At 34.4% G+C, this 27,082-nt stretch overlaps 1 protein-coding gene across 9 annotated transcripts in view; it reads left to right on the forward strand.

The window, feature by feature from the left end:
* LOC105328367 (peptidyl-prolyl cis-trans isomerase G) overlaps positions 1-27,082 on the forward strand; it is a 159,642-nt gene that overhangs the window by 95,561 nt on the left and 36,999 nt on the right. For all 9 annotated transcript variants that reach the window (XM_034475580.2, XM_034475573.2, XM_034475582.2 and 6 more), the window contains 2 exons: positions 4,815-5,012; positions 24,906-24,996. In XM_034475580.2, coding sequence (XP_034331471.2) covers positions 4,815-5,012; positions 24,906-24,996 — 289 coding nt within the window. The remainder of the gene's footprint in view (positions 1-4,814; positions 5,013-24,905; positions 24,997-27,082) is intronic.

Below are 27,082 nucleotides of genomic sequence, written 5' to 3' on the forward strand. Positions count from 1 at the left end.
TACTGGTGTCTTATAATATCACGGTACTTATTTTTTTCCCTAAAAAAAGATATACCAAGTTATCATTTTCACATGTTACTAGTGCTATTCAAAAAGCTTGTATTTAGAGTAGCTTTTTTGAGGATATCAATTTCCCAACTAACTTAGTTTATTTTGTGTGCTATCTTTAAATCACAAGTCTTATTCGCATTCAAAATAGAGAGTTCCATTGTATCGCGGCATTGGAAATCTGTAAGCCTCAGGTTCATTACAACGGATAGTTTTTATTTTTTAAAAATAAAATATTATTCTTCATGGAAGCAAAGCCACTTAAACTGGTGAGGGAATGAAATATACATTAATTTTATTACTGTATGCCTTTTTGTATAGTTTTTTTCATCAGATAAATTGTGGACTTTTGTACTTACTTTCTCTCTGGAAAAATATTTTTATTTGTAAGAAAAAAAAATTTGCTGATATATTTGACAACCTTCTTTGCATTCATCCGGAAGTTGGTGCATGAACTCCTTGTGGAAAATCACGGAAAAAATGGGAATCCTATTTTTTTGTAACATACCGCGATACAACGGAACCCGCAATTTAATGAGAAGAGAGTAAAAATAGTTAAATCATGCATGAATTTTTGTTAAGATTAATTTATCAGAAATAAATTAATAATTTCTGGAGAATTAAAAAGAAAATTTATGAAATCATAAGAACTGATATAGAATTAAGTGTACTTTTTAAATTTGCACTGGAGTTGTCAAAAAGAGATTATTACTTACTTTTACTGGAGATGACATAATTATAGCGAGCGCAGCTCGCCGGCGCGCCGTGCCGGCGCGAAGCGAGCTCTACCGGCAAGGCATGTGTGAATAAAAAATTCGGACTAGTTGCACATTCATTCAACGGATTTTTTTGGCGTCAGTAAATCGGACCAGTAATGCATCGTTTTAATCGTCCCAGTAGTTCCCTGTAATCATGGCAATTTTTATCACTTCACACTCTCACGAGAATCAGCAAGACAAATTTAGACAGTAAAAACAATAACGATGTAAGCGACATACAGTCAATGTTACCTCTAAAGTTCACCTCAGTACACTTTCAATCAAAAATAATCGTGTGACGTCACAAACGTTTACACATTGATCCGATATACTTTTTCGGAGTCAGTAAATTTTGACCCACAGTACCAATGGTTTCCAACCTCACGTTCCAACATCACGTTCTCCCGAGAATCAAAGTAAAACCTTTGAAAAGCTTATAAGATGTGTAATTTTAAGAACATCATGCTTTTTAAGTAAATAAAACAGTATACTTCGCATACTTTTATTTCTCAGGGGAGTTTTAAAGAGTAAGACGACACTTAACCAACGTCAGCTTTGACGTCACAATAAGCACTGATAAGGGGAAATTACTCTAATTGTAGTTATTGTAAATCTGCTGAAATGACCAAAATCCTCTTAAAATCTTGCAAAGGCTAAGATAAAGAACAGCTGACGAATAAGGACATTTCTTCAGATACAGGAAACAGTTGTAAATTGCACTAATTTGGATGAATGCTCACAAATAATGACGGTAATTTCCTGACACGTAACGTTATACGTAGCAGCGCCTTTTTTTAAAGGGGGTGGGTGGGTGGATGGCAGCCTCATCAAAAAAACCTTTGCAAGCAAAAAGAAAAATAAATCATGAAAATTCTAATCCTTCAGCTCTTTAGCAGTTCAATGGTTTCTTTATTTTCACTTCCATTTATTACATGCGAGGGGGGGGGGGGGGACAACACCATGTTCTTTTAACATGATAAGCAAATATTTTTAAGCGTTATTTAAATTAAAAATAAAATTAAACATTAATTATTTTTTTTTAAGTGGAGGGGCAAATCCATGGTAAGTCGATTTTCTATGTATAAATTGACATAAATGAAAAAAATTTTAGCATGGGGGGGGCTCTATGATGAGTCAAGTTTTATATGTAAGTTTAAGAAAAAATGTCAACTGAAAAAAAAAAGGGGGAAATCAATCAATCAATCATAACCACAATCACTTTAAAAGAGGAGATGCAGTGCAATGAATATTTATATATTAAAATCTTTATTATTTAACAACATTGTATCTGAGATTAAACTATTGTTCTACATATAAATAAATAAATTATAACAAATCTTATAAACTATGGATAATGAAAATTTACTGAAAAATAGGTATGTTTTATTTTTTGGCATTCAAATTTCACGTTGTTAATTTTATTTTATTAATTTATTATAATTCATTGTTTGATCACATGCTGTGCTCGCCCCAACGGTCGCACCGTAAAACATATTATTGCGCTAGAGATGAAACTATGTAATCTCCAGAAAACATACTTTATTGGTAATTTCCAATTTTATATGCTGGTAACTTTTTGGTATTTTTATACTTTTTTAGAAAGTGTTCTTCGAAATATTCATCCAATTTGAAATAATAAATTTACCACGTTTATAATCCAGGTTTACCTTGTTTTTCAAATTTGCTTCCTTATATCTGGAGATGTCTACTGTCTCTAAGAAGTTTCTTGAATGACAGATAACTCTAATTATGGTAATTGGCATGGTGCATAAAAAGGGTATTTAATTCAAATAAGTGAAAAATATGCATTATTCATTGAAAGAATGATTAATAATCAGACAATACTGAAGTATGGTCAAAAACCCCAGCCACATTCGAACTTTGCATCTGTAGTTTGCAAGCCTGATACTTTAACCACTGGTCAAGGAAGATAGTCAAACACTCAGTTGTCTCATGCTGCCAAAAAAAAAATGCTTGTAGTGATGTTTTTAGCTACCTTCAATGCGATGCACCTCTCAGGCCTTCAGGCATTTGATTTTGTTCGTTGACTGTTCGCTATAAGTGCATTCACAGTGCGTTCACTTGCGCTCTCCGCTCTGTTCGCTCTCATCGTTCACAAAGCGCTCACCATGCGCTCACTTTGCGTTCACAAAACGTTCACTGTTCGTTCAGCATTCACTTATTGTTCAGTCTTTCATTTTCATTCGAATCTCCGAAATGATCGGATCAAATTTTGCGATTCACAGCAAAATTATAAAAGAACCCGTTCGTAAAGGTTGGAGGAAACTTATATTACTCATAAAACATCATTTTAATAAGAATTTAATCCATAGAATTTATAGTACACATATATTTATAGTAAACATTCTTAAACAGGTCTGTATAAAATCAATTTGGTAAGAAAAGCTTAAATTTGTTTGGAGTGTTCTCAGGTAGTGTAGATTAATTTTTTTCAAATCATGGTCCTGAGGGAAGGATGGGGCCAAGTCTGACTAAAGCCAGCCCGTACTAATTCACTTTGTTGTAGTTAATTACAAGGTAGTGAATTAGAGGGGGCTGGATTAAGTCAGACTGGGTGGGGCCACGATGGGGGGAGGGGGGGGGGGTCAAGTTTTACATAGCATTGTAAAGAAAAACTATTAGGCCAGGAAAGCTCAATTTTGTGAAGAAGCATCCTCAGGTAGTGTAGATTCAGGTTTGTTCAAATCATAGATCCCAGGGTAAGGGTTGGGCCACAATGGAGGGGATAAAATTTTACATAGGAATGTATAGAGAAATTTTTTAAAAATCTTTTTCTTATAAACTATTAGAGAAGAAATGCTTAACCTTGTATGGAAGGATGCTTAGGTAGTGTAGAATCAAGTTTGATCAAATCCTGGTCCTTGGGGGTAGGGTAGGCCAAATGGAGGGAGGGATCATGTTTAAATAAGAATATACAGAGAAAATCTTATAATCTTTACATATTTTCTCCTTAAAATTCATTAGGTAAGAAAAATGCAAATGTTGTGGAAGCATCATCAGGTAGTAATTATATATTAGTTTCAAGTTTGATCAAATCATGATCATGGGGTATGGTGGAGCAACATTGGGGAGGGGGCTATTAAATTTTTACATGGGAAGATAGCGAAAAAATCTTTAAATTCATTTGGATAATTATTCAGCCAAAAAAAGCTGAAACTTGTGTGAAAGCACAGATTGTGCAGATTGTAGTTCAATCATGATTCCTTGGAGGGAAGTTGAACAACAAAAGGGTAGGGGATTTTCATTAGGAATAGAGAAAAATCTAAAATAACAAAAGGGACCTTGTATTATGTGGATAAGAATCTGCAGATTTTTTAATTTTGTTGCAAGATTTCCTGTACTTTATTGTCAAGTTATTTTGAATTTGATTCTGTTATGCTCAGCTAATCACAGTTATGGCTATTGTTGTTCATGATCCGGTGAGCAATGTGGCCCCTAGGCCTCTTGTTTAGCATTACAATATTTATTTACCTGGCAAAACTGTGAGCTTTCCTCTGGGCAATGACAATTTTTTGTTTAAAAAAAACAATGTAAAAAGGTTACTTAAATCACTTATAATTGTCATATTTTCTTTAGACGATTAGTTAAAGCAATATGAGATGTATTTTTTAGAATTTTATTTTGCTGCAAAAACCTGCTAGTATGATAAATCTGCATGTAACTTAAACTTTTATGATAAACAAGATTTGAAAAACCAACAAAGGAAAGATTTCTCTTGTAAGTAATATTAGCAGATCAATTTTTAAATTGTACAGGATGACAATCATTCAATTTTGCTCCAATTGAGGCTTCTAAACAATTTTTCCCACAAAGATATGGCTAACAGAAATTTAAAAACCATGATATCTTTTGTCATTTTAGTAGAAAATAACATTTTTGTAAAAAAAAAAATTGACATGAAAATACAGCTCATATTACTTTTAAGTTTTGATGTAAACCTTGAGCTTTTGGAGTCATGGTCTTTTATTTGTTTCTTCTTTCTTCTAGCGACCGTTCCTCACTCCCTCTCTCCATACCCTTCGGAGGAAGAAGAACAGTACTTTCATTCCTTCCCACAGCTTGGATGTCCAACTCCTCCTAGAAATCTACATATGGAGCATAAAGGAGAAAACTCCATTGTCTTATCCTGGGGTCCATCTAAGATTTTAGACACCACTTGTAAAGAAATCAACAAACCTTTCATTGGTAAGTTTCACTTTTATTATAGCCAAATCCTGACAAGACTTTGTCCAGTATTGTGGTTTCATCAATATTCGTTGAATACCTATTTTCAAGGATTTCGTTGTTAAGTTTATCCATGAAATCAAATGTTCATTGGCGTGCAATTTCTACAAAAATTTGTATTGAAAGGGCCATTGGCCATGAATTTACGTATCCTTGAAACTAATTTTTGCTTTATCCACGAAAATTGATGCTTTTGAATATAAATAAAACCACAGTATTTGTTGTTGTCATCAGCATAATATATGCATCAATTTAAGGGCACTCAAGACACCCAATAGACTTAGCGTGATCTGTATATCTGTCATTGTTCCTCGTCCATTTGCATTTTTACTTACACAACTTCATCCTAAATACCACTAACTATGCAGTCTTGACTAAATTTAGAAAGAGGAACCTGTATGTTGAGGTGAATATGAATTCTGAATTAGGAATTAGCTGCAGCCATGTTTAATCCAGGGTGGTGTGATCTACTGTTAAACAAGTTGATCGGAAATATTTGCCTGTATGCTTTTTTTTCAACAATTATGAATTTGATTTTCAGTCAATATCATTGTTATTTATCCTGTTTAAGAACATCTTAACGGTTACCATATTTTTAAAGTTTATTCAAGTACAGTGTATTAGTGAATAGGCCTGTGGCTTGATCACTGTCCAAGGTAATGTTCACAAAATAAGCAGGCAATTTTCAAAAAAAAAGTACTGAATATTTTGTAAGAAGATGGTACAGTTTGTTTAAATATACAGTATATCAGGTTTTTTCCAATTATCCAATTTTTGCTTTGTTCGCGACTCTGTTTATGAAAGAAAGGGGTAGGTATATGTATGTTGTACTACAGTGTTCAGCTCGTTTTGTTCAGGGTAGAAATCAAGGCATTGGAGGACAAGTCCTAGTTAATAACCCATTGTCAGGCTAATTAATTTGGTCATGTTCCTTGCGTAAACCGCTGTCTAATTATACTCCTGATACTAGTGTATGTAACGGTACCTGATATACTGATCTATCATATAGGTCATATCACTCAGGTGACCTATTGCATTTGTCTTTGTCCGTTGTCATGCAACTTATGTTGTGCGCCATTTGTTAACAAATTTTACATTTTTAACTCACCGAGACGAAGTCGGGGGGAGCTTATACTATTATGTTGGCATCGGCGTTGGAGTCCAGACCTGGTTAAATTTTTGTTGTACATACTGTATCTAAGTTACTACTTGTCCTATCTTTACTAAACTTGCATGGATGATGCATCTGGACCTACTAAAGGGCTGGAAAGACTGAATCTTGGCAATGAATTTCATATGCTGGAGGAGGTTAATGTTTTTGGAGAAGTTTCAAGTTTTTGGTGCAGGTGCTCTTTGATAGCAATTTCTAAGTTACTACCGGTCCTTACTTCACCAAACTTGCATGGATGGTGCATCTTATGATACTGATTCACCAGACAGGCTTGAATGCTGAATCTGAGCCATAAGTTTCAGATGCTTGAGAAGGTTAAGGATTTTAGAGCTGGTTAAAGTTTTTAGAGCAGGTGCCCTCTGATGATTGTATCTTTGTTATTACTTGTCCTAACTTTACCAAACTTGCATGGATAGTGGGTCTTTTGATACTGATGCACCTAACAGGCAGGAATGCTGAATCTGACCCATAGGTTTCGGATGCTGGAAGAAGTTAAGGTTTTAAGGTCAAGATCTAGTACATGTAAATGAAAGGTGCCTACAGGTTTATGAAATTCAAGATATATTCTTTTAATGACAATAACTTTGTTCATTGTGTGTAACGGGGCATAACTATTTGGTAGACACAATGAAAAATAATGTTTTAAACAACCATCTTCTATGAAATATGAAGGATAAAAGTAACAAATTTAGAGGGTTTTTTTTATTTTTGATTTATTGTAATATATCTAGAATGCCTACAGTCTCTCCAAAAAACAGCATTAAACAAGCTCTTGGGCTCCTCTTTAAAATGATGTCAAATTGAATAGGTACCAGGATTACTTTTCCCGTGATTAAATATAGAATATTAAAATATTGTTTAATTTCTACATAATTCCTTTAAAGCCGTAAGATACGGGAAAAGATTCATCAAATCAATTATAATGTGATAGTGGTTCTAGCACCAAAAAGATAGTCTGGAATCATATACTAGATCTTGACCTTAAGGTACCTCACTACACCCAGACTAATACTTTTTAAGACACGTCACAAGATGGCGATTTAAACGTTTTGTCAAACTGACTATACATGTATCGTTCGATTGGGTTGTATAACGTTGTAGCTCAGTGGTTAAAGTATTGGGCTCCTGAACCGCAGATCATGAGTTCAAATCTGCCTGGAGCTTTTGTTCATGTTTATTGAAATAAATGTTCAAAAATGTAATTTTTCATCCAAAATTGCACATTTTTTTGCATTTTGGACTGAAATACTTCTTATCCATTATGATATCTATCTTTAGTCAAGTGATTTTCTGCCAATTTGAGAAAAATTTTCAGGGTGTAGTGAGCCACCTTAAAAATCTTCTTTTCAAAACTATTAGGCCAGAAAAGGGTGGGTCCACAATGGGAATTAATTTTTACATAAGAATATACAGAGAAAATCTCTAAAAATCTTCCAGGGCTCGACATTAACGCTTGTCCACTTGTCCGGTACCAGATAAAAGAAATATACGGACAATTGAATATTGCTGGCCACTTGTCCGACTGGACAAGTGCATTTTTATGTGAAGAAGTCTCCAACATTAAAAAAAGAAAAGAAAGCTTTGTGATATGTTTATCCGTAGACTCGTTATAAGTTTATCAATTAGTTATTTTGAATTTCGATCCCGACATCAAATTGCAATGCAATTGAGTTACTCTTGATCGGGATTGAAGTTCACTAATTTAATTAAAACAACTTTCAATAGGTGTGGATTAGTTCTTAGTAAGAACTTCTTACAAAGTACCAAACACAAATGTTAAGAAAAAGAAAGGAAAAAATGGTAGCAAAGATAAAGGATTATGGAAAGAAATGTAATTTATATTAGGTTTCATTCATCATTGATAGACTATGATGACTTTCCATGTATAGTTTAAAATCGGTTCAGAATGCAATATAACATGTACTTTTAAACCTGATGCTAAATTTAAAATGTCTTGTAATTTGCCATGACAAAGCTACAGCTGACAAATCATGTATAATGTTATAAGAAACAAATACATTTAATAAAGAAACTTTAAGTTAACTTTAATCAATAAATGACATTATTTTAGTAATACAGAACTGTAGTTTTCAAGTTGACAATAATTGATCATTAATATTGAAAATTTTCGGACAAGTAAAGTTGAAGTTCGGACAAGTAAATGTCTTGGTCACTTTTCCGAATGAACAAGTAGGAAAAAAAGTTAATGTAGAGCCCTGTTTTCTGGGAAAGTATTGAGACCAAAAAGCAGTAACTTGTGTGAAAATACAGGTTGTGCAGATTGAAGTTTGATCAAACTATGCTTTCCCTAGAGAAAAGTTTTGCCACAAAGTGGGGGGGGATTATATAGGAATAAAGAAAAATCTTCTTATAGGTTCAACAACAAAAGGGACTTGGTATTTACCATAAAAATGTGTGGTCAAAGTTTGAAAACTCTGGCCCCTAAATATCCCTTATAACGTCATAAATGGGTGTGGCAATGAGTTTTCCAAATAGATATTGTTACGATCAACAAAGGACTATGTGCGGTATGGTCAAATATCTGCCCCTGAATTCAACCAATTTTTAAATAGTATGGTATAAAAATAAAATCTTCACAAATCATTGTATAGAGCATGCCTATAACTTTAATATTGATTTAAGTCATCATTGCTCATTCGCTGTTTATCTATGACGTCACCTAAATGACCTTATTCCTGCAAATTTGCAAACAAATGAAAATATTCTCATTTTTGCACTATATTTTGCATTCGGAAGTATAGAGCGCAGGTCTGCTCAAGTGCGATTTTAACGTATGTTTTTCTTCAGATAGTTATACACGTTATACTAAAAAATGGTACTTGAGCAAGCCTGCGCTCGATGTTTCCCAGTCGAAAAACCATCAGAAAACACCCATATTTTGCTGCAAAACACCAATTTATCAAAATAATGCAATCTTCATGACGTCATTCCTACATTATGACGTCACTGTGGTGATAACCTTTTACACCTTTACTTCCAATATGATTTTAACTATCTTTCACTTTAATTGTAAAGCTCTTTGTAAAACTTTGATTTTGGGGGCAAAAAATGCATAAAACCGCACATAGTCCTTTGCTTCTATAATGCATTACAAAATCTTGATCGTTTATAAGTTATTTGTAATATAATTTACGAGTGTCTTGGCCCCTTAATAAAGGGGCCAGCCCCTTTTTCTTGATTTCACACAAAAGGTCTCACTAATACTAACATATCTTGTTCTTACACCCATCTAGAACTTGTGTTCATTTTTGAGATACAAATGATTGAATATTTTAGGGGCCAGTCCTGTAGATCTTTAATGGGGACAGACTTTGGCGTTTTGACTATTTGGAATTGATTTAAATCATTTTTACAAGCATTTTCTCTTCTACAATGCTTAACGAAATATGTCTCCTTCTCTAGATATATTGGGTAAAAGTTTGAGAACTCTGGCCCCTAAAAATCCCTAATTATGTCATAAATGGGTGTGGCATTGAAATCTTCAAATAGATATTATTACAATCAACAAATTTGCTTCTATAATACATTACAAAATCTTGATCATTTTTAAGTTATTTGTAATAGAGTTTACGAGTGTCTTGACCTCTAAAAAAAAGGGGCCAGCCCCTTTTTCTACACTTTGTTGGAAAGAACTTTTGATTATCTACTACTTTTATTATACATGTCTTTACAAAATATCAACAGATAAAAAGATACAGATCAAAACATATGAAAAATTTGATAAAAAATTAGTACCCAATTTTTGTGCCTATACGGTGAACTTTAAGAAATGGCTAAACAGGTGTTAAACAACTACATGCTGCACAACTTCAAACTATAGTCTACCGGGTACCTATCCTGAAAATTTCATATTCATAACTCTAATGGTTTAATGTATGTTTTTTTATCACAAAAAGTCAAAATATATTCAGTCAATAATACTGATATTTTCAGGAACAAACATCAAACTCTGCATCGATGCAAATGTCTACTTTTGTAGTTAAAGCACAACACTCGAAGAACACTTCTGATTTTAAAAAAAGTCACTTCTTTGATCTTTTCGCTGCTGACATCTTTCTACACGTGAGACAGGACCAGGTCCTCTGTGGAACTTTCTTCAGTCCAACACACTTTTAAGTGATACCACACAACTTTGCAATGTCCAGACTTGCACGCAATCATGTCATCATAGTTCTCTGCTTTACCACATACACATATAATGTCAACTGTGTTGTTATTTTGATCACGGTCTTTCAGACATCTTGTCATAAGTTCAGGAAGAATGACATTCATGAAAAACACATTAAATTTCTGCAACATTTCCTCTATAAATGGCTGGTCTCGGAGAACTCTTTCAATGTGAAGTCCTTTAGGTGTCCAGCACACAAAGTCACAGTGCCCAGCCTCACAAATGGCAATTTGTCCCTGGACTTGGTAATAATATTTTGATGATCTTATCAAGGAATTTGTGCACAATTTGACATCTTTAAATGATACACTCCCACATAAGGGAGATTTTAAATAAAATCCCTGGTCTTTCACTTCACATGGACTCGTATTGACATGCTTGTAAGGACACTTAACTTCCACAAGTCCTTTATCACAACATGGACACTCGGTAACACCATCTGGGGTTACTCCTAGTGTTGAGTATGCAGGGTTGATCACAAGACCACTTTTTCGAACAACAAATCCTGGATTGTGCTTCTGCATCAAGTTCTGGTATCCCCGAATTGCAATTTCCTCTTTTGTTTTTCCCCATTTTATGGCAGCTGTTTGAACATTTGGTAAATAATCCATTGTCCGGCGTATTACTGTTGCACTAGGTGTCTGTGGACTGGTGTGGCATATATATCATAAAAGTTGGAGGCTGTCAGTCATCTAGCTCTGTGAGTGTGCCATTGTGTATATAAGGATTGCTTACGAGTAAGTTTCTCCAGGTTGGTGGCTTCCTCTAAGGTGACATGAATTTCCTCTTGAAGAGGGTTCTGTTTTAGATAGGCTGCAGAATTCGGATCTGTATAATGACGTTAACAACTTCGGTAGAGCAGGATTTGGTATGGGTGGGTTTGGAATGGGATCAGTCACTGTGAATATCACTGTGGTTGGATTTGTTTGCTTCAACTTTTGGAGAAAGGAATCAGGACTATCAATGACTAGGTCGTGGTCTAATGGTGCTGGGTTAGCTGATAGGTGGAAGTCTGTCTGTATAAATTTCATTGTTAATTGTTTACATATTTGAAATGTAATTAAATAGGAAAACATTCGTATATATATTATATACCTATGGTGTAAAATAATATTTCATCTCCATACACATATTTGTACCTACATGTATGTATCTTTTTATATGTGTAGTGTTTGAATTAACTAATAAATGTTTATGAATTTTCAGGTAAAAGCAGTTCCACTTTCTTCTTGGGCTTTTTGAAGATGATCTGAGAAAGTGGAACTGCTTCTACCTGAAAATTCAAAACATTTATTAGTTAATTCAAAGATTATTTTATACCATAGGTATATAATATATATATATATGAATGGTTTCCTATTTAATTACATTTCAAATATGTAAACAATTAACAATGACAATTATACCAGGCCAGGGTTTATGGCTTATCAGGAATCTTACTATAATAACTAAATAGGATTCTAAATTTTAAATTTCTAAACAACATTTTCATTTATTGAATGGGTCAATTTAGTAGGTGCTCAGATGAATTTTTTTTTTTTTAAATGTATTTACATATATGTGTGACAAACAAAACCTACATTTCATAAAATGAATGGAAGAAAGAGTTATTTTACCTTTGTAGCAGGTCAGTGCCGTATAGGTTTTTATCAGTACTTTGCGTTGTGTTTATTTTTGTTTTGTGACTGAATTTGACCTCTACATTAAGATTTAAACTTTACTAAATTATAAATAAGGTATGAAAACGACTTTACTCTCAATATAGATAAACCAGATATAAAAAATCAAACTCAAAGTAAATGAAAACCAAGATTAACAACCCTTTATAAATTTATTATAACAAAATAAGAACACAAGTCAATAGCAAGTACTTAAAATCCCCCAACCCTAAAACCTAACTTTAACAGGGACCTCAAATAGACAGACGAGATGGGCCGGTGTCATATAATATTTTGAACCCCGCGATATATTGAACCCGGGTTCAAAATATCGCTGCGATATATTGAACCCCCCCATAAAATATTGAACCCAGGTTCAATATTTTATGGCCGCGATATTTTGAACCCCCCTCTATTTTTCATTGGTATTGGAGAGGGGGTTCAAAATATTATGGCTGCAATATATTGAACCCCCTACCTTTTTCCAATTCCCATTGGAGAGGGGGTTCAAAATATTATGGCTGCCATATTTTGAACCCCCCTTTATTTTTCATTGCTATTGGAGAGGGGGTTCAAAATATTATGGCCGCGATATATTGAACCCCCTACCTTTTTCTAATTCCCATTGGAGAGGGGGTTCAAAATATTATGGCCGCGATATTTTGAACCCCCCTCTATTTTTCATTGATATTGGAGAGGGGGTTCAAAATATTATGGCCGCGATATTTTGAACCCCCTACCTTTTTCCAATTCCTATTGGAGAGGGGGTTCAAAATATTATGGCCACGATATTTTGAACCCCCTACCTTTTTCCAATTCCCATTGGAGAGGGGGTTCAAAATATTATGGCAGCGATATTTTGAACCCCCCTCTATTTTTCATTGGTATTGGAGAGGGGGTTCAAAATATCGAGGCCATAATATTTTGAACCCCCTATTTTTTTTTACAATTCCAATTGGAGAGGGGGTTCAAAATATTATGGTCGCGATATTTTGAACCCCCCTCTATTTTTCATTGGTATTGGAGAGGGGGTTCAAAATATTATGGCTGCGATATGTTGAACCCCCTACCTTTTTCCAATTCCCATTGGAGAGGGGGTTCAAAATATTATGGCTGCGATATTTTGAACCCCCTCTATTTTTCATTGCTATTGGAGAGGGGGTTCAAAATATTATGGCCGCGATATATTGAACCCCCTACCTTTTTCTAATTCCCATTGGAGAGGGGGTTCAAAATATTATGGCCGCGATATTTTGAACCCCCCTCTATTTTTCATTGATATTGGAGAGGGGGTTCAAAATATTATGGCTGCGATATGTTGAACCCCCTACCTTTTTCCAATTCCTATTGGAGAGGGGGTTCAAAATATTATGGCTGCGATATATTGAACCCCCTACCTTTTTCCAATTCCCATTGGAGAGGGGATTCAAAATATTATGGCTGCGATATGTTGAACCCCCTACCTTTTTCCAATTCCCATTGAAGAGGGGGTTCAAAATATTATGGTCCCGATATTTTGAACCCCCTACCTTTTTCCAATTCCTATTGAAGAGGGGGTTCAAAATATTATGGCCACGATATTTTGAACCCCCTACCTTTTTCCAATTCCCATTGGAGAGGGGGTTCAAAATATTATGGCAGCGATATTTTGAACCCCCCTCTATTTTTCATTGGTATTGGAGAGGGGGTTCAAAATATCGAGGCCATAATATTTTGAACCCCCTATTTTTTTTACAATTCCAATTGGAGAGGGGGTTCAAAATATTATGTTCGCGATATTTTGAACCCCCCTCTATTTTTCATTGGTATTGGAGAGGGGGTTCAAAATATTATGGCTGTGATATGTTGAACCCCCTACCTTTTTCCAATTCCCATTGGAGAGGGGGTTCAAAATATTATGGCAGCGATATTTGAACCCCCCTCTATTTTTCATTGGTATTGGAGAGGGGGTTTAAAATATTATGGCTGTTATATATTGAGCCCCCTATTTTTTTTACAATTCCCATTGGAGAGGGGGTTCAAAATATTATGGCTGCGATATTTTGAACCCCCCTCTATTTTTCATTGGTATTGGAAAGGGGGTTCAAAATATTATGGCTGTGATATATTGAACCCCCTAGAAAATAGGGTATCCTTGGAGGTTACTCTAAATGGTAGTCCCCAGGTGGGAGAAAAGGGGGCTAACACCTGTGTACTGTGTATACACACCGGTAGTAGCTAGGTAAACAGTAGCTCCCTTCATAGCTGACATCAGCCTGTATAATATCCCTGTTATGTAATACAATTTGGGAATTGTGAGTTTCTACTGATCAATTAATTTGTGACCGCATCTGCCATGGACTTGGAAGAGTACCATGATAAGAAGGGTTTTCAATATATCGCAGCTAAAATATTATGAACCCCCTCTCCAATGGGAATTGGAAATAGGTAGGGGGTTCAATATATCGCAGCCATAATATTTTGAACCCCCTCTCCAATGGGAATTGGAAATAGGTAGGGGGTTCAATATATCACAGCCATAATATTTTGAACCCCCTCTGCAAAGGGAATTGGAAACAATAATATTTTGAACCCCCTCTCCAATAGCAATAAAAAAAGGAGGGGGGTTCAAAATATCGCGGCCATAATATTTTGAACCCCCTCTTCAAAGGAAATTGGAAACAGTAGGGGGTTCAATATATCGCGGCCATAATATTTTGAACCCCCTCTCCAATGGGAATTGGAAATAAGTTGGGGGTTCAATATATCGCAGCCATAATATTTTGAACCCCCTCTCCAATAGCAATAAAAAATAGAGGGGGTTTCAAAATATCGCAGCCATAATATTTTGAATCCCCTCTCCAATGGGAATTGGAAATAGGTATGGGGTTCAATATATTGCAGCCATAATATTTTGAACCCCTCTCCAAAGGGAATATTTGAACCCCTTCTCCAATAGCAATGAAACATTGAGAGGGGTTCAAAATATCACAGCCATAATATTTTGAACCACCTCTCCAAAGGAAATTGGAAACAGTAGGGGGTTCAATATATCGCAGCCATAATATTTTGAACCCCCACTTCAATGGGAATTGGAAATAGGTAGGGGGTTCAATATATCGCAGCCATAATATTTTGAACCCCCTCTCCAATAGCAATAAATAATGGAGGGGGTTTCAAAATATCGCAGCCATAATATTTTGAACCCCCTCTCCAATGGGAATTGGAAATAGGTAGGGGGTTCAATATATCGCAGCCATAATATTTTGAACCCCCTCTGCAAAGGGAATTGGAAACAATAATATTTTGAACCCCCTCTCCAATAGCAAAAAAAATAGAGGGGGATTCAAAATATCGCGGCCATAATATATTGAACCCCCTCTCCAATGGGAATTGGAAACAGTAGGGGATTCAAAATGTCGCAGCCATAATATTTTGAACCCCCTCTCCAAAGTGAATATTTGAACCCCCTCTCCAATAGCAATAAAAAATGGAGGGGGGTTCAAAATATCGCGGCCATAATATTTTGAACCCCCTCTCCAAAGGAAATTGGAAACAGTAGGGGGTTCAATATATCGCAGCCATAATATTTTGAACCCCTCTCCAATGGGAATTGGAAATAGGTAGGGGGTTCAATATATCGCAGCCATAATATTTTGAACCCCCTCTCCAATAGCAATAAAAAATAGAGGGGGGTTCAAAATATCGCAGCCATAATATTTTGAATCTCCTCTCCAATGGGAATTGGAAATAGGTAGGGGGTTCAATATACCGCAGCCATAATATTTTGAACCCCCTCTCCAAAGGGAATTGGAAGCAATAATATTTTTAACCCCCTCTCCAATAGCAAAATAAAATAGAGGGGGATTCAATATATCGCGGCCATAATATTTTGAACCCCATCTCCAATGGGAATTGGAAACAGTAGGGGGTTCAAAATGTCGCAGCCATAATATTTTGAACCCCCTCTCCAAAGGGAATTGGAAATAGGTAGGGGGTTCAATATATCGCGGCCATAATATTTTGAACCCCCTCTCCAAGAGCAATGAAAATTCGAGAGGGTTTCAAAATATCGCGGCCATAATATTTTGAACCCAGGGTTCAATATTTTATGGGGGGGTTCAATATATCGCAGCGATATTTTGAACCCGGGTTCATAATATCGCATAATATATTGAACCCGGGTTCAATATTTCGCGGTATCAAAATATTATATGACACCGGGACTCAGGAGAAAAGTAGCTAGCGAAACCAGCTGTCTCCCTCCCTCTCTCTCTCAGGAGAAAAGTAGCTAGCGAAACCAGCCGTCTCCCTCGTCAAATAAGGACTTACACGGGTTTATATATGGGACAGAACAATAGACAAATGTCATTAAAGTTATTGGCTATCGTATAAAGTGGGCGTTACCAAAGTAATAGAATAAATCACATCGGGGTCGGAATACTAATAATAATAAATATAAAACGAAATCCCGATCTACCACACCTTCTTGGTGAAAGTCTGGTTCCACATGCATGGCATTGATGTACATGCTACTTTAATATAGCCCAAACGCACACTACCTTCTATTTTAAACAGGATAGCTGCAACATGTGAGCAAACCTTACCTAACCTGTAAGAAGTAAAGAACAGATGTAAACTGCAGGTCAAAACTTAAATTCATGTATAGCGTTTGTATTAACTATCATAGCATTTCTTATATAGCCCAACACCATGTGAATTTATACAGCATGTTTCTATACTATGCGGTGTGATACTAATTAATGACCGGTACAAACTTTCGTTATTAAATGTTACTTACCCCGCCATACACATGCAATGGGCATTCAAGATGGTACCATCTTTCTTTTTTACACACCCAGGCTTCATGGGGTTTCTCTGACAACGCCTGCGACCTGTTTACTTTGGCCTTTAGGAAACATTTGTCGTTGCAGTCAAGATTGGAATAATAAACGGTATAAACCCATCCACTATGAAAAAAGTTGTATGCTTCCAAGGATCGATATGCTTTGAGAGTTTCTCACGTAAATTGACCAGGACTGTCCACTAGATAACAATATATTTCACCGAATTCAACGTCCGGCCATTTTGATACACTGTCCACCCAACTTTCACCTTGCACAAACGGATCGTTGCATAATTTGTTGATTCCAAGTTTGGAAAGTTTCTCCCTGTATTGTTGCTGGCATGCCGGAGGCAATGTTTGATAATATAGGCTCATTATAGCGATCGTAAAAACACCATCTCACGCTGTGATCTCTATTGTTCTTCTCTGCGGGTTTGCCCTACACATTCGTTTGGGAGACAACTAAGTACAGTAGATCTTGCTCAAATTTTTTTTTAAACTCCCGATTTTTATCCACATATTTTTTTGGTAAAATACCAAGTCCCTTTTGTTGTTGAACCTATAAGAAGATTTTTCTTTATTCTTATATAAGATTTTTAGTTTCAGTTTAAAGCCAGCTCTTCTTCTCAGTGGAACAAAATGGCTAACATAGTTGTTTATCTTCAAGGATGAAAGCAATTCTGCTAAAGAAAATCATCCCTTGTCAACTTTAGTTATACCCCCGCAAACGAAGTTTAGGGGGGTATATTGGTTTCACCCTGTCCGTCTGTCCGTCTGTCTGTCTGTCCGTCCGTCCGTCTGTCTGTCTGTCCGTCTGTCCGTCTGTCTGTAGACGCAACTTTGTCCCCCCTATAGAATTTTTTATTACTGCATGGAACAGTTTGAAAATTTGTACATATGTTGAACACCATCTGAAGATGTGCACCTGCAATTTTTTTTAAGATCAGACAAGATTTAATGATTTTATGACATTTTTCATTTTCCTTATTCTATATATTGTACACTAATGTTGAAAAGTAAGGGAGGTAATCCTTACAGATTTTATTAATTAATTAATAGAAAACACTCTAAAATATATTTATATAAATACATCCAGATGGAGTTTTTTGTCTTTATGTCTTAATTAATAAAAAAAAAATTATTTTTTTTTAAGTATTCTATCAACTGACAATGCAAAGTTTTTGTTTGTCAATGATAAATTCTTAGGAGCTAATGAGAACATCAAAGACAAGTGTGGCTGAATTCATTTGTCCCAAGGGAGCCATTATCTGAGCCATGGTTCAGATGGAGCATGTGTTTAGGGGAAATTGATAATCTGTAAAATGGGTGATGGTTTTGGGGCTATTTTAAAACTGTTTCATGTAAACCAAAAGGTCTATCATTATAAGGAAATAAATAATATAATTATTAATAAAGAAGTTAAACTATTTTTAGAGGTTGTTTAAATTTATTTGTCAAGTAATTTGATGAAGTGACCCTATTGGGCATTAATTTAAATGAAATTCAAAATTACTGATATGATTGTAGTGTTTTGGCAATTTAAAATTGTTAGTAATATTAAATTTTCTTTTTTACATATTTTTACATAGTATGGTAATTATGGTAATGTTTTGGGAGTTTATTAAATTTAACAAGCTCATCAAAGAAAATCATAGTCCTATGGGATCAATTTTCTGATATGGAGTTCAATTGTGCCATAGGAGAAAGTGAGGAAAATTTGAAACAACTAATTGCATCTGTCAAGACTCTTATAAGAAAGATATTGAAAGTTTTATCAACAGAAGAGCATTGCTTGGCTACCGGTATTTCTATTCACTGCAAAGGGAGGGGTTTTTGTCATTTTGTTGGTTTTTCTTTAAATCAATTAAATTAAAAAAATATATCATCAAATACATACATTTGTAATAAAATGTATTACTGTTATAGATATGTATTTACAGTGAAATTCTGACAATTTTGATTTTTCTTTGTTAACTATTTTTTTTTTTTTTACAATTCTAGAATTTTTTTTTTATGTGTTCCAAACCTTAATTATTATTCAATTCAATTATTTGTCCCATTTGAAATTAGCCTAGCGGGGGTAATAGTCCCATTAGGACAGTTCTAGTTTAAATTCGTTGCATTTGTTGGTCTGTTTTTTGCACTTTTACCCTCTTCTTTTGCAAAATTTTAAATATTTGAAGTATTGCCTCTGATCTGTCTGGTGTGAATATTTCAATTTTTGTGTAGACATGGTAGGTTTCAGTGTCCATCCTCGTTTAAGTTGATTCATTTGGCTTGCATGTGACACATTTTCTGTTAACAATTAACCCACTAAGTTATCTGTAATAAAACAAAGAACCTGTTACAACTAATACACCTTTCCATTCCCTATTTAATTAAACTGTCTTGAAAACTCATACAGCAAAGTATTTTAATTACTGTTATAATTCATTAAATATAGGTAAAAAATCTTGACTTTTTCAAGCAATATGGTACAAGTAGTTGGTATTATGTGAATACAACATTAATTATCAACATATAGAATAATGTGAAGACTGATCAATGATTCACACAAGATACATTTAAACATGTACTTGTATATTACATGTACCAAAATACATGTAGCTGTCATAGTCTATACATGTATGTTGATATATTTTACATAAAAAGTTTGTCATTGTCCTCGATGCACAAACACTAGGTACACTAAGCAATCACGTTTACATTTTCTTTGTCATGTTTAAACTATTATTTCTCTAGAACAAATGTCATAATATAAATATGTTGTGTTAGTTAACCTTGACATATGGTTGTAGAATTTTATAAAAGTGCACTGAAATGACTGGTGTTTGCATGCAAAATTAACAAGATAAAACGGGAATAAATATCAAAGATTGAAGTAAATGTAAATTCTTGATGATGTTTAAATTACAGCAAAGTGTTTTGTAGTTTAAAAAATTATTGATAGAGTTTTGAGATGATTGAACATAATATTGTATTTGTATATACAAAAATGTTCATGTTAAAATATTTACATTTACTTTCTTTCCCCCTATCAAATTGCATTGATTTATTTGAGTGATATTTACACATAACACAGAAGACCCAATCACCAAATCTGTCAAAGTTGTGAAAATCATGATCCCTGGGGGTAGGGTGGGGCCACAATAAGGGGGGGGGTCAAAGTTTAACAGAGGAATATATAGAGTAAATCTTTAAAAATCTTCTTCTCAGAAACTAATCAGCTAGGAAAGCTGAAACTTGTGTGGGAGCATCCTCAGGTAGTGTAGATTCCAAGTTGTGAAAATCATGATCCCTGGGGGTAGGGTGGGGCCACAATGGGGAGTCAAAGTTTAACATAGGAATATATAGAGTAAATCTTTAAAAACCTTCTTCTCAGAAACTAATCAGCCAGGAAAGCTGAAACTTGTGTGGAAGCATCCTCAGGTAGTATAGATTCAAAATTGTGAAAATCATGACCCCCGGGGGTAGGGTGGGGCCACAATGGGGGGTCAAAGTTTTACATCGTGATATATAGAGTAAATCTTTAAAAATCTTCTTCTGAAAAACTAATTAGGCAGGAAAGCTGACACTTGTGTGGAAAACAACTTTAATACTCTCAATATATATAAACCAGATATAATAAACCAAAACTCAAAGTAAATGAAAACCAAGACAACAACCCTTTATAAATTTGTTATAACAAAATAAAAATAAACAAGTTTACCGTATTTTTCGGGGCATAGGCCGGTATTTTTTTTCTCCAATGCGCGAGCATCGGCTTATCCCCCGGGATCAGCTAATCGTAGGCTCAAAGTTGAAAAAATTAAACAGTCAAATTTAAAATCCACTGTTTTTAGCAGTTTATCATCAGGGTTGTTTTTTTTTCCGTCCGTTTGAACTATTGTTCGATAGTTGCAGATGCATAGATATAACATCTAGCCCGTAAGTATATACGTCTCTGTTGTTGTCCCGTTGATAATTTTTGTAATGACATTGCGAGTAATAAAATGTACAGTACTTTACGAGGTATTTCTTTACAACCCCAATCAAAAGAATTTTTTCCCCCACGTTCACGTATGAACCCTGGAAACTATTAATGCGTAGTAAAAAAAAAAACGAAACCGGGTAGAATGAAATATGACGGAACTTTTGTGAATTTCTTCATGTCTGCGTTCGTGGAAATCACTGGTCTTGGGTGAAGAATAAATCAATGCTTTGTGTTTTTACAGTTAATTTTCTGTTGGATGAAATAACGGTATTCTGGTGTCGTGTGTATATACAAAGGTGTGAAACCCGTGACTAAAACACAGCCTGGGGGCACGTAGTGTACACCCTTACACCTCACCGCATTAATTGTGTTTTTAACATTACAACTTCTTTGCATAACGGCAAGTCACTATTTAATTTATTAACGGAAAAGAACACAAATGAAATATTTTATGTGTAGTATTTCGTTTTCTCATTCATGCGATTACGGGGGATAACTCTATTTGAATATGAAACCACGTGTTGAGCTAATGGACGCCATTCCCCGATCTACAAGTAGCTTTCAAAGTATTACTTGATTAAATGAAATTGAGCAGTAAGGTTTTAATAGAATATAAAAGATTTGGTAAAATATTATACTTAGTTCTATCAGACAGTACCACGGAGGTTTGTGTTGCAATTAAATTTACATTATGTAAAATTACGATACCTAACGATATACACCGACGAATACGGAAGAGACCAAACAGCCACAAAACACAATTATATTTTTTTTAAATGTTTAAAATATATATGTTAAGCAAATTTAATAACTTTAATTACTCTTTTGACTTTCTACATCGATATTCTGAAAGTATATACTTAATACGACAACTTAAATTCCTTCATCATGCAGCGGTCATACTTTCACCATCGTAATCATCGATTAAAAATCGGCCTATCCCCCAATTCGGCTAGTCTATGGATTTTTCCTGAATTTTGTCTGAAAATGAGCAATTCGGCCTATGCCCCACATCGGCGTATGCCCCGAAAAATACGGTACATCAAGTACTATTAAAATCTCCCAATCCTAAAACCTTACTTTAACATGGACCTCAAATAGACAGATGAGATGGGGACTCAGAAGAAAAGTAGCTAGGGAAACCAGCTGTCTCCCTCCCTGTATCAGGAGAAAAGTAGCTAGCGAAACCAGCTGTCTCCCTCTTCAAATAATGACGTACATGGGTTTATATATGGAAAAGAGAAAAAAGACAACTGTCATTAAAGTTATTGGCTATCGTATAAAGTGGGAGTTACCAAAGTAATAGAATTAATCACATCGGGATCAGAATACTACTAAATATAAATATAAACAAAATCCCGATCTACCACACAACAAATGACAATCAAATTTTAATTGCCTATTAAAAATGCCTTACTGAAGCATTGTTAACATTTAAATTGTAAAAATAATTTTTGACTGAAATTGTGACCATGCCCCTTTGAAAATGTTCAATTAAATTAGTATGTAAACAATATGATTTAATTTCAAGCAATTTCTAAAATTATGAAGTTTTGTGAATTTTTGGAAGGTTGTGTGAAGAATAAATGTAATTTTTTTTTTTGTAGATTTTCTAATAAGTATTTTTTGTTTAATTAGTATCATTAGGTGCATAATCTATTAAATTATGAGATCATGCATCATGAATGAGTGTGTTTCAACATCAAATGATAAAAGCAGGGTAACAGTCAGAGGAGTCACAGATAAGGGCTTTTTACTTCAAAATGATGCTTAAAATGCAAACATGAGGCCCTCTGACATGTCAATCCAAGGGATATGGTACTCATTTCTTTGACCCCCACCCTCTTTGTGGCCCCATCCTACTCCCAGGATCCTGATTTGAACAACCTTGGTTTTTAAGTAGATTTTTAAGGATTTTTCTCTATATACTGTATTCCTGTGTAAAACCTTGACCCCCATTGTGTTCCTACCATATACCCCAAGGGATCATGATTTGAACAAAGAACAGGGGCATACAAGGCGTTGCATATCCCCCACTTAAAGCAATGAAGATGAAAGAATTTCATTTCAAGTTAGAGTATTAATTTTTGACTTGTATGCATTGATTTCATTATAATTTTCACGAGGGAAGTCAATATTGTGCTTTCATTCTATAAACACAACAGGTATTGATTTCCAAATTAAGCTGCTTATCGTTTTTTGCCTAAATCTTTCATTCACTGTTCTTAATTGCCAAATTAGGTATGAATGGGTCCTGACTCCATCCTAAAATACTTTTATTTAAAGAATAAGTTTATTTTGATTTTTATTATTGATTTATTGAAATGGAGTCTAGACCCATAATGGGTCAAATTTGTGATTTTCACCAAAAACGTGTTACTTTATTAATTATTAATTGTCAAAGAGTTAGATTTATTCACCCGTACTCTAATGTGTCAACGTAGCTCACTGTGATAGGCGGAGGCTCGTGTTTGAATCGTACAGAACAATTGTACATATATCAGAGGTGTGCATATTGCTAGGAGTTTGATTTCCGATAATTTATTGAAAAAATACTAGCTTTTGAACTGAGTTATTTTTTGGCAAAATGTTGCATATAGGGTACCCTCATTGTACGGATAACTCCTACAGTTTTCAAGATAGGAAGTTGTTCTTTTGCAGATCAATTGTACATATATCAGAGGTGTGCATATTGCTAGGAGTTTGATTTCCGATAATTTATTGAAAAAATACTAGCTTTTGAACTTAGTCATTTTTTGGCAAAATGTTGCATATAGGGTACCCTCATTGTACAGATAACTCCTCCTACAGTTCTCAAGATAGGAAATTGTTCTTTTACAGATCAATTGTACATATATCAGAGGTGTGCATATTGCTAAGAGTTTGATTTCTGATAATTCATGAAAAAAAATACTAGCTTTTGAACTTATAGTCATTTTTTGGCAAAATGTAGTATATAGGGTACCCTCATTGTACGGATAACTCCTCCTACAGTTTTCAAGATAGGAAATTTTTCTTTTGCAGATCAATTGTACATATATCAGAGGTGTGCATATTGCTAGGATTTTGATTTCTGATAATTTATCAAAAAAATACTAGCTTTTGAACTTATAGTCATTTTTTGGCAAAATGTTGCATATAGGGTACCCTCATTGTACAGATAACTCCTCCTACAGTTCTCAAGATAGGAAATTGTTCTTTTGCAGATCAATTGTACATATATCAGAGGTGTGCATATTGCTAGGAGTTTGATTTCCGATAATTCATGAAAAAATTACTAGCTTTTGAACTTAGTCAATTTTTGGCAAAATGTTGCATAATGGGTACTCCATTTCACTGGATACGGGTTGACATGGATTATGGGTACAGTTCACATAAAAGAAAACCCGGTTTGCTGTCACATTGACAGCTTTTCACTTGTTTATTGATTATGAGAAAAATATCTAATACCATTTATATAATGACAACAATTACGTAATGTTCATGTTCTGTACATACAATGTCAAAAAAAAATAGAGCTAGCACAAATATGAGATCATGCTGTAATGCTTAGAAAGCATCAAATTAAACAAAGGAGATAAATACCAAGTACATGTACTATTGTATATTATTTATTTGTCAAAGAATGCAGTTCTATATTATACATGTACATGTACTGATGCACAGTTTTAAACGTAAAGATTTTTTATATGTTCACATGCCATTTCAAAATACTGGGTACGGGGGATTTTTCAGGCCTTGTAGTCACTCTTGTCCTTTGAACCTACACTACCTGTGGATGCTTCCACACAAGTTTCATTTTTTCTGCTACAAATTGTAAGGGCTAAACGTTTACTGATATACTATAATTATCTGAATTATTGAAATTAAGATTTAAGTATGAAAATGCTTCATGATCAAGTGTTGTCTTTCTAAATTTTAATTCAGTGGGATGCAAAAAATTTCCTAATTCTATATCATTACTTCAAACTCTTTTGCAATGATGAAATAAATCTGTCTTAGAATAAAGGTAAAGTTAATTTCCATTTCTTCTTTTAGGTTACAGAGTTTATGTTGATGACAAGCCTGCAGCAATGATTAATGGATTAGCTGCTCTTGTTCATGGACTTAACCCTCAAATAACATATAAGTAAGTTATGGAACTATTATGTATAGCTGAATATTTTTTATGATATGTTGTAATTAAAAAAAATATAATGATGCTACATTTTAAAAAGTAACAATTTATGGCACACAAAAACTTGACGTGTAAGTTTTAGACTGATTAATCATATTACCACACAAATTCTATGGAAATAAAAAGTACTACTTAATTCCTAATACAATTTATTTGCCTCAGAGTTTCTTATAAACACGCTAACTGACATCAGAAAATGAGAATGAAAAATTCATGTGCAGATTGAGAGTTGCCCTTTTCACATGTAAATACATTGGCCTCTGGGTATAACAAGCTCAGATATTACAAGGTACCGCTTATAACGAGATGATTGTTTGGTCCCAAATTATTTCTTTATTATTTCCTTTGAAAAAATTCCGGATACAATGAGACTTTTAACGAGACTCCGTATATTACAAGGTAAAAATTTCTGCCTGTAAGTTTTACGCGGTATCGGATATAACGAGGTACTCGCTGCACGCTTGATTGCACATGCTGGTTCCAGGTAACTAACATTGGTCATGTGATTTTCACAGGTATGTATACACTGGATCAAAAGTATTCAGAAATAATGATGAGTTGTTTTTATTGCAATGTTCACAGTCATGGCTTCCAAGTACCGTATTGTCTCGTGTATAATACGCACTCGTGTATAATACGCAACCCCAAAGTTGACCAAAAAATGGCGAAAAAACAGCAGGTCGTATGTATAACACTTCCCTTTTTGTCGGTGTTGATTCACTGGCTACAGTAATAAATTTCGACAGAGATGCTAGTTTAGTAAAATTCACGGTGCAATTAAAGATAATGATGAGACAGAAACCGTAAAAGGTGGTGATGATATTGGTGTGTTGGCAAAAACTTGCGAGTTTTCTAAAAAGATGCATTAAACATGGTAACGATTTTCAAACCTTCTTTGTGCAGAAAACAGACATCAAAGATTCCTTATTGTTTTACAAAAACTGATTGACATTTTTGAAACTTAAAGAAGAATTAATTAAAAAAAAAACAAAAAAACTGACCATCACACAGTTTTTGTCTCTGGTGAAGTGAAAGAAACACGTGTTTGGATTGTACACATATTTATTCCATGGTCATTTACATGAATACGCTGTGAGTATGTTTCTTTTCAACAAAGTTTGAATAAATCAAATGTACATAAGGTATTTATTTCACTATCCCTTGTTAGGGTCTTCCGTCTTCAGCGGAAGACCCTACTATTATTCTATTGTTTCTTTTTCACTTTTTAGGGTCTTCCGTTTTCAACGGAAGACCCTCTTGTTATTCTTCGGTTTCTTTTTATTATTATTATACTTTTTCTTTTTTTTTCTGACTCCTTCTTAGCTTTATAACTCAAAAAGTTTCCAACCGATTTTGATGAAATTTTCAGAGACAATGTGAAACTATTAGCCCTCAAAGATGTTAAAGTTTTCTACACAACGTCACTTCTGTTTTTACGTGACGTCATTTTTAAAATTTTCAAAAAGTCATTTTGTCCGCGGCGTTTCTCAAAAACGCTTTAAGATAGAGACTTGAGATTTTCAATGCTTATGATTTGGTCGATTTACCTTTGTAATAAGGCTGGAAATAAAAATCCGTCACTTCCGGTCGAAACCGGAAGTGAAACAAATTTTTCGAAAAAATGATTTTTCTCATCAAATCAAAAATGAATACGTGTTTTGTAGACCTATTCAAGCTGAATCTAACACTGAAAGCCGTTTTTAAATCAGATGATGCATTACAGAGATATTGGGGTTTAAAAATTGATTTTTCCGGAAATTTTGATTCCGCGTCCTTGGTTTAAAAAATAGCGTAATGTTCAAAGTAAAATTAACTCGTACCATAAATAATTGTTAAGTCGTACTGTAACACATTCGGATTTTGTTGTTAAGTTGTTCTTGAAATTGGAAAGGTTTTTGTTAAGTCGTACTTAAAATCATTCGTATTTTGTTAAGTCGTACCAGGAATAATTCGATTTTTCATCTTTTTCTTTTAGTTACTCTTGTTATTGGTAAAAGAGCTCTGCATCTCACAGGAACTTCCAGCTTTACTTCCGACA

Source organism: Magallana gigas, chromosome 9 (genome assembly GCF_963853765.1).
Source record: "Magallana gigas chromosome 9, xbMagGiga1.1, whole genome shotgun sequence".
In the NCBI taxonomy this organism is placed as follows: Eukaryota; Metazoa; Mollusca; class Bivalvia; order Ostreida; family Ostreidae; genus Magallana; species Magallana gigas.